At 42.8% G+C, this 9,246-nt stretch overlaps 1 protein-coding gene across 1 annotated transcript; it reads right to left on the reverse strand.

Annotated features, from left to right (window-relative positions):
- Positions 1-235: 235 nt before the first annotated feature.
- LIAT1 (ligand of ATE1) lies at positions 236-4,472 on the reverse strand. The gene is made up of 2 exons (XM_087925048.1): positions 3,552-4,472; positions 236-902 (listed from the first exon to the last, which is right to left on the reverse strand). Exons 1-2 carry the CDS (start codon positions 3,685-3,687, stop codon positions 394-396), a joined length of 645 nt encoding a protein of 214 aa, XP_087781174.1. The 5' UTR covers positions 3,688-4,472; the 3' UTR covers positions 236-393.
- Between the last annotated feature and the right edge of the window lie 4,774 nt (positions 4,473-9,246).

Here is a 9,246-nt window from a genome sequence, read left to right on the forward strand (position 1 = left end):
TTGGACTCAGTTGTGGTCATAAATCGAAGATTACTGTGTAATTCCAGGAAGTATTTGCATTTTTGAATAAAAAAATACGCACCTGAGCCCTTAGATTTTATCTCTTGCTCTATTTATGCAAATAAATTTGTTAGTTCGGGTCCTCCAACCTGTTTGCCATCCTGAACACACCTGTGAAGAATATCCCTTTTGTACGAATTTCACACGTTCCCTTTATGCAAACACGAGCAGGTGCGACTGTCAAACACAGCGTTTTATTCTCCAACACAGAATTTGCAAAAACCGAAAGATACACCTGGATCATTGCAAGACCCTCAGGCCAAAAATAATAACTCTGAACTTTCACTATGGCTGTAAAATAAAAATAAAAACCATGCTCAAATTCGGGGTGTTTCACAGAACACCCTGAGGTTTACTGGACGACGCCGACAGTGGCCGCATTGGGGTTTTGCTGCCTTGCTTCGAACTTGGACGCTTTTTGTTTTTGGAGGCCATAAGAGAAGATGATTTACTCTTGTGTAAGGAACGCTCTTTCTCCGCCTCAGCGACTTTGTCCAGATCGGGCAGCTGCTGGCACGGAAAGGGAGAATCCAACCGGGGGTTTCGCTGCAAGAATTCACCATAGCGTTTTCTTCGGCTCAACCGATAGTTGCACAGCCTCTCCTCTTCGGCTATGGGGTCGTCCAACACACCGTCCCAGCGAAGGCTCTCGTTGGGCAGGATGGTGTCTCCTGGAGCAGAGACCGAAGTGGCCGAGGAGCAGGCCGAGAGCGAGTTCCTGGTAGCTTTGCCTGGTCCTCGCTTGCTGTGACTTTCCTGCGCTTCATATTTCCAGCGCTGGAGCAAATCCAGAGGAAATATGGCAAAGATGGATTTTTTCTTGACTTGGCTGGAATGCTTGTCTGTTTGTTTTTTAAAAAAAAAATCAAAATGAAAAGTGATTGGGAGCAATTTTGAACTTTTACAGGATAGGAGTCCTCAACTTACGACCATAAGTGGGACCAAAATTTCCACTTCTAAGTAAGGTGGATGTTAAGTCAATCCTGCCCAATTTTACCTTTTTTGGCATGGCTATTATTAAGCAAATAAATCGCTGTGGTACTTTTGTTTTATTCAGAGTTGAATGTTATGCCTCTATAATTTGTAGGGGCTTCTGACATGAATAAAGAAAGAATTGCATTTGTTAAGGGAATCATGCAGTCATTAAGCGAATCCGGCTTCCCCACTGACTTTGCTTGTCAGAAGCCATTGGGAAGATTACAAATAGTGATTATGTGGCTCTGGAACACTGCAATTGTTGTAAATATACGCCAGTTGCCAAGCTCCTGAATTAGGATCAAGTGACCCTGGAGATCAATCAATCAGAATATTGCTGGATCACTAAGAATCTCCATAAACTTAAAAGGATCAGATGCTCATTTGCTTAAATGGGGCAAAATTCACAATTGCAGAGTAAGTGTCCAAATGAAGTCAGAGACATTGACACAAAATAAATATATTTTACAACCACATATAGAGCAAACTAGATAGTCAAACAAACAGGAGCATCCTGAGGTAAATCGACACAGCAGGAGCATCCTGAGGTAAATCCACACAGCTGGAGCATCCTGAGGTAAATCGACACAGCAGGAGCATCCTGAGGTAAATCCACACAGCAGGAGCATCCTGAGGTGAACCCACACAGCAGGAGCATCCTGAGGTGAATCCACACAGCAGGAGCATCCTGGGGTAAATCGACACAGCAGGAGCATCCTGAGGTAATCGACACAGCAGGAGCATCCTGAGGTAAATCCACACAGCAGGAGCATCCTGAGGTAAATCCACACAGCAGGAGCATCCTGAGGTAAATCCACACAGCAGGAGCATCCTGAGGTAAACTGACACAGCAGGAGCATCCTGAGGTAAATCCACACAGCAGGAGCATCCTGAGGTAGATTGACACAGCAGGAGCATCCTGAGGTAAATCCACACAGCAGGAGCATCCTGAGGTAAATCCACACAGCAGGAGCATCCTGAGGTGAACCCACACAGCAGGAGCATCCTGAGGTGAATCCACACAGCAGGAGCATCCTGAGGTAAATCGACACAGCAGGAGCATCCTGAGGTAAATCCACACAGCAGGAGCATCCTGAGGTAAATGCACACAGCAGGAGCATCCTGAGGTGAACCCACACAGCAGGAGCATCCTGAGGTGAATCCACACAGCAGAAGCATCCTGAGGTAAATCCACACAGCAGGAGCATCCTGAGGTAAATTGACACAGCAGGAGCATCCTGAGGTAAATCCACACAGCAGGAGCATCCTGAGGTAAATCACAGAGCACAAAAGGACACACAGAAGAAAAAGGCAGGGAAAAAGGGAAACTCCCCCTTTACATCTACCACAACAATCACAGCGCAGATTGCCTAACACAGGAGCCAGCGCTCTCCAACTAATCAATCACAATTGTGTGTTCTGGCTCACTGCACAACTCCACTGTTCCAGCTACTAAATTTAAATATCTTAACAACTGTCTTGCTTAGCAACATAAACTTTGGGTTCAATGGTGGTCATAAGTGGAGGAATACCTGCATTTCTGTGGTATCCGTTTCGCTTATCACCCGGGCCAACCATCAGTTTCCAGAGCCTGTAGGTATCCCTCTGGACCATGCCAAAGGGATGGATCTGTGAGCTTCCATAATAAATTTCCCCCAGTCCCCGATTACTGAATTACAGGTAATTCTTCTTGACTTATAACCATTCATTTAGTGACCGTTTGAAGTTACTGGAAAAAGTGACACGACCATTTTTCACAATTACAACCATTGCAGCATCCCCATGGTGGCATGATCAAAATTCGGACGCTTGGCAACTGACTCGTATTTATGACGGTTGCAGTGTCCCGGGGTGGTCATGTGATCCCCTTTTTGCAACCTTTTGACAAGCAAAGTCAATGGGGAAGCCAGATTCACTCAACAACCCGGTGACTCATTTAAGAACTGCTGGGATTCACTTAACAACTCTGGCAAGAACGGTCGTAAAATGGGGCAAAACTCACTTCAAAACTTTTTTTTTGCTTAGCAATGGAAATTTTGGGCTCCACAGGGGTCGTAAGTCGAAGCCTACCTCTTCCTGCCATGCAGGTAGTACAGCCAACGACTCTGTGCGATCCTAGAGGTTGCTGAGCTAAAAAAACAGGATTGCTAATGGCCCCTTCAGAATAACAGAATAATAGGTTTAGAAGGGACCTTAGAGGTCTTCTAGTCCAACCCCCTGCTCAAGCAGGAAACCCTATACCATTTCAGATTGGTGGCTGTCCAATCTCTTCTTAAAAGCCTCCAGTATTGGAGCACCTACAACTTCTGGTGGCAAGTTGTTCCACTGGTTAATTGTTCTTATTGTGACTAAATCCCTCCTTAGTTCTAGGTTGCTTCTCTCCTTGATTAGTTTCCATCTGTTGCTTCGTGTCCTGCCTTATGGTGCTTTGGAGAATAGGTGGATCCCCTATTCTTTGGGGCAACCCCTAAGATATTGGAAGACAATGACTGAAACATCACTTAGATTTTATATACCTGGAACGGTTTTCTTTTTCTTCTTTTTCTTGCTGACTTTCTTCTTGCTAGGCGATGGGGGCAATTTTGCTACCGCCAGCTTGTTGCCTTTTGCTCCCTCCCCATCAGACATGGCATCCTGCCGGCCCGCCTCCATCCTTCCGGGAAACCGTTGTCGGCCGCTGAGCTTGAACCCAAGACAAACAACCAGGACAGATGTGTGGTTATTTTTCCTCTCTCACAACTCTGGCGCTGTAGCCGTAACTCTTTTAAAGAAATGGGGTGTCAAATTCCGTTAAGTTACAAAAAAATCTGCACAAGAACGGAGTAATTATGTAGACTGGTGAAGCACCCCCTAAACCACCAACTAGCGGACATTGTCGCTGTTGCTATTATACAGGTAGTCCTCAACTTACAACAGTTCCCTTAGTGACCGTTCAAAGTTACAACGGCACTGAAAAAAGTGACTTAGGACCGTTCTCCACGCTTACGACCTTCAAAAATTCAGTGATCAAAATTTAGATGCTTGGCAACTGGCCTGTACAGCCAGCCAGTGGCTATGCACAGCAGCTCTCTGGGGCTGAGGACCCATGGATGGGTGTTTCGACCCATAAAGGCCTGCCTGGTCTCCAACATTAGCACCCTTTCAGTGCCTGGTGAAGGCTTTTAAAATTTCCCCAGGCTTTCTTTTTTTTTTTAAATTGCATTTTAATTCAGGTTTAAGTTTTAAAAGTTTTAGCTTTTAGGTGCCTATTTTGCAGTGGGTAAATTGGCCTAGTGTCTTTATTGTTTTTTTTTAAATTTGGTTTTACTGGGTAGGTTTTAATTCAAATAGATTTCTTTAATTTTTCATTCTTTTTTCTATTTTTGTTCCTTTCTTCTTCCTTTCCCTCCCTCTTTCCATTTATCTTTTCTGTGCTCCCATTTTCCTGCCTGCCTTCCTCTTTTCCCCCTCCTTTTCCTTCCTTTTCTTTTTCCTTCCTTTCTTTTCCTTCCTTCCCTTCTCTCTCCTCCCCCTTCCCTTTCTTTTCCTTCCTCTCCTTGCTTCCTCCTTCCCTTTTTCCTTCCTTGCCTTCTTTTTTCCCTCCTTCCCTTCCTATTCCTTCCTTCCTTTCCTTGCTTTCTCCTTCCCCTTTTCCTTTTTTCCTTCCTTCCCTTCTTCTCTCCCTCTCCTCCCTCCCTCCTTCCCTTTCTTTTCCTTCCTCTCCTTGCTTCCTTCCTTTTCCTTTTTCCCCTTCCTTCCCTTTCCTTCTTCTCTCCATCTCCTCCCTCCTTCCCTTCCTTCTTTCCTCCTTGCTTCCTCTTTCCCTTTTTCCTTCCTTCCCTTTTCTCCCTCCTTCCCTTCCTTGCTTTCTCCTTCCCCTTTTCCTTTTTTCCTTCCTTCCTTTCTTCTCTCCCTCTCTCCTCCCTCCCTCCCTTTTCCTTCCTTCTTTCCACTTCTTGCTTCCTCCTTCCCTTTTTCCTTTTTCCCTTCCTCTCCTTTCCTTCTTCCCTCCCTCTCTACTCCTTCCTTCCTCTTCCACTGTAAACTGCCCACAAAGCTTGGCTATTGTTTGGTTTTAAAACGTATAACCGAATTATACATTTTATCATTATAATAAGTAGCACTTGGCCTTATATACGTCTTCACAGTTTAGAGTCAGCCTCTTGCCCCCAACAATCTGGGCCCTCATATTATATTAGTCATTAGTATTAATTTCCAATTGTTATAAAGTAGTAATTAATAAATAATATTGCTAATAACAGTTTTTTGGTTACTTTTTTTCATTTTAAATTAAATATTCGTCATTGTGTTACTCGTGCTATCAAATCTGTATTTTATTTATTGCTTTCTTTATATTCAACCTTCATTATTGTTATAACCATACATTATTATATTCATTATTATATTCAGAACATTATTATATTCATTATTGTTTATTACTTTTATCCATCGTCGCTTTTTAATTACATTTTATGGATTACATTTTTATTGATTAAAACACAATGGCTCCCTTCCCCCCCCCCCTAGGCGGGGGGGGCGTCTCTCCTCCCCCTCCCCCCTAGAAGATTTCGGAGACCACCCCTCCCCCTGCTCCCCTTCCCCCCCCCCGCGGGAATTACAGGCTCGCGCGGGGTGGGGGGGGTCTCCCCTCCTCTCGGCTCTCCTTCCTCCGCCGGCGCAGCGCTCTTTCGCCGCCTGTCGGTGGGTCGTCGCGTCTCCACGGCGATGCGTCTCCAAGGCGACGGTGCTGCGTCTGGCTTTGAAACCGCCCTCTGGAGACTCCATCCGCGCAGCGGGAACTGACAGAAAGTAGTCCCGGCAGACAGACAAACCCTTTGGGTTTTTTTGTTTTTTGTTTTCTCGACGCCCGGGGATTCGCACGCGGGCCCGAGAAAGATTAAAAAAAAAGGTGGTTAGAAGAAATGACAGCCCAACATATAGATGTAAAACAGAACGGGTTTTTTTTTTAATTAGGTATACTGCTGGGGAAATAGAATAAAAAAGAATTGCGTACTTAAGGTTACATGTCAATAACAGCAGCTAGAATCACATATGCACAAAACTGGAAATATGAAAGTATACCCACAGATAGAACAGAATAGAATTCTTTATTGGCCAAGTGTGATTGGACACACAAGGAATTTGTCTTGGTGCAAATAGAATAGAATAGAATAGAATTCTTTATTGGCCAAGTGTGATTGGACACACAAGGAATTTGTCTTGGTGCAAATAGAATAGAACAGAATAGAATTCTTTATTGGCCAAGTGTGATTGGACACACAAGGAATTTGTCTTGGTGCAAATAGAATAGAATAGAATAGAATTCTTTATTGGCCAAGTGTGATTGGACACACAAGGAATTTGTCTTGGTGCAAATAGAATAGAATAGAATAGAATTCTTTATTGGCCAAGTGTGATTGGACACACAAGGAATTTGTCTTGGTGCAAATAGAATAGAATAGAATAGAATTCTTTATTGGCCAAGTGTGATTGGACACACAAGGAATTTGTCTTGGTGCAAATAGAACAGAACAGAACAGAGAATAGAATAGAACAGAACAGAACAGAATAGAATATAGAATACTTTCTTGGCCAAGTGTGATTGGACACACAAGGAATTTGTCTTGGTGCGAATAGAATAGAATAGAATTCTTTATTGGCCAAGTGTGATTGGACACACAAGGAATTTGTCTTGGTGCAAATAGAATAGAATAGAATAGAATTCTTTATTGGCCAAGTGTGATTGGACACACAAGGAATTTGTCTTGGTGCAAATAGAATAGAATAGAATAGAATTCTTTATTGGCCAAGTGTGATTGGACACACAAGGAATTTGTCTTGGTGCAAATAGAATAGAATAGAATAGAATTCTTTATTGGCCAAGTGTGATTGGACACACAAGGAATTTGTCTTGGTGCAAATAGAATAGAATAGAATAGAATTCTTTATTGGCCAAGTGTGATTGGACACACAAGGAATTTGTCTTGGTGCAAATAGAACAGAACAGAACAGAGAATAGAATAGAACAGAACAGAACAGAATAGAATATAGAATACTTTCTTGGCCAAGTGTGATTGGACACACAGGAATTTGTCTTGGTGCGAATAGAATAGAATAGAATTCTTTATTGGCCAAGTGTGATTGGACACACAAGGAATTTGTCTTGGTGCAAATAGAATAGAATAGAATAGAATTCTTTATTGGCCAAGTGTGATTGGACACACAAGAATTTGTCTTGGTGCAAATAGAACAGAACAGAACAGAGAATAGAATAGAACAGAACAGAACAGAATAGAATATAGAATACTTTCTTGGCCAAGTGTGATTGGACACACAAGGAATTTGTCTTGGTGCGAATAGAATAGAATAGAATTCTTTATTGGCCAAGTGTGATTGGACACACAAGGAAATTGTCTTGGTGCAAATGGTCTCAGTGTTCATAAAAGATACATTCGTCAAAGTCAAAAATCATCAGGTACAACACTTAATGATAGTCAGAGGGTACAATAAGCGATCAAATAATACTAGGAAACAGTCACAAGCGACAAAGTTACAGTCATACAGTCACAAGTGGGAGGGGATGGGCGATAAGGAGTGATGAGATTAATAGTAATAATAGTGCAGACTTTGTAAATAGTTGGACAGTGTTGAGGGAATTATTTGGTTAGCACAGTGATGGCGTTCGGGGGAAAACTGTCCTTGTGTCTAGTTCTTCTGGTGTGCATCGTTTTGAAGGAAGGAGTTGAAACCGTTTATGTCTGGGATGTGAGGGGTCTGTAGATATTTTCACAGCCCTCTTTTTGACTCATGCAGGATACAGGTCCTTCAATGCGCTGACCCCCACCCACATACATTTGAATCCCACCCCTGGGGGGGGTTTACCGAGGATGAGTTTGTAGCACCAAGGGGGCAGTGGACTGAAAAAGTTTGGGAACCACTGACCTACACTGATTCACTTAACAACCATGGCAAGAAAGATCATAAAACGGGGCAAAACTCCCTTCACAACTGCCTTGCTTAGCAATGGGAATTTTGGTCCCTAGAACTACACATTCCTCTGTTGGGCACAGGGTTAGACTAAGTGACCTCTAGGATCATTTCAATCCTCATGTTTTTAATCATATGCAATCGATCGTACCACCAATATTTTAGCTCAGCGGTTGCACAGTGCGACTCTGGGAGGGGTTTATGGTGAAGGGTAGCCATGGGACCCTCAAAACTGCTTTGGAATAAACCAAAATTAATTAGTTCTGGAAGAAAAATCCGGTTCAGTTATAAGGTGGGAATAAGGCGCTGGAAATAAAATGGACGCTGATTGGAATGAAAGACTCTGTTTACTGATGAGGATAACCAACCACAGCTTGTAGTTCTGGAACAGCTGACAAATTTGCTTGACGAGTACATGGATTGTTACGGGGTTCTGAGATGCTTCAGGGGGTTTGCAATGTAGTTAAGTCTTGTGCCTTTTGCTATTGTAATGGTGGTGGGTTAATCCTATTATGTCCTAAAGATCCTGTCCTGTTCTTAGAATTTGGGTGGAGGGGGATGTAAATTCTTAATCCCATCATTTGGAGCAGAAGATGTTTGGTTTGTGAATAGACTGGCCTGGATTTCTTAATGGAGCCAAAAATTCCATCTCTAAAGACTTTGGGCATCTGCTGTAGGCTATTGGGTGTTGCTTTCTGCCTTTAAGAACACGTTTCTCCATTTCTTCTTTGGGGAAATATAATATTCAGACTTCTTCTTCTTCTTCTTCTTCTTCTTCTTCTTCTTTCTTTCTTTCTTTCTTTCTTCTTCCTCCTCCTCCTCTTCCTCTTCCTCTTCTCCTTCTTCTTCTGCCATATCCATCATCAGACATTGGCGATCATGTTGGTGATCCTATTTTTATCAACAAACGCACAAAAAGTGCTGCTGAATTTTGTCCAAACCAGGACAAAAAGACTTTTAATATTCCCCAAAACATTTGTGTGTGTGTGTGTGTGTGTGTGTGTGTGTGTGTCCTACAATAGCATAGGAATGTAACCACTCAAGAAATTGAATAAGCTGATTTGTGACCACAAATGTGTTGCACGTATCAGTATCTAGCAAGGTCTTGTCCAAAGTCTTTAATGAAGACCAGGCAAGAAATCCATGCCTCTCTCTCTCTGTGTGTGTACACAAACACAATGTGTGTACACACAATCACACAACATTTACCCAGGATACTTCTTGTGACTCTTCATTGAAGCATAC

This window comes from Pseudonaja textilis, chromosome 1, assembly GCF_049901715.1.
Source record: "Pseudonaja textilis isolate UNSWEBS1 chromosome 1, rPseTex1.2, whole genome shotgun sequence".
NCBI classification, from domain to species: domain Eukaryota; kingdom Metazoa; phylum Chordata; class Lepidosauria; order Squamata; family Elapidae; genus Pseudonaja; species Pseudonaja textilis.

What these genes read in the sequence shown, in the direction of transcription:
- LIAT1 (XM_087925048.1), bottom strand. Translation starts at nt 3,687, where the DNA reads ATGGAGGCGGGCCGGCAGGATGCCATGTCTGATGGGGAGGGAGCAAAA. An exon ending in GAAAAAGAAAACCGTTCCAG is followed by an intron (nt 903 to 3,551) that starts GTATATAAAATC and finishes AAAAACAAACAG; the next exon opens with ACAAGCATTCCAGCCAAGTC.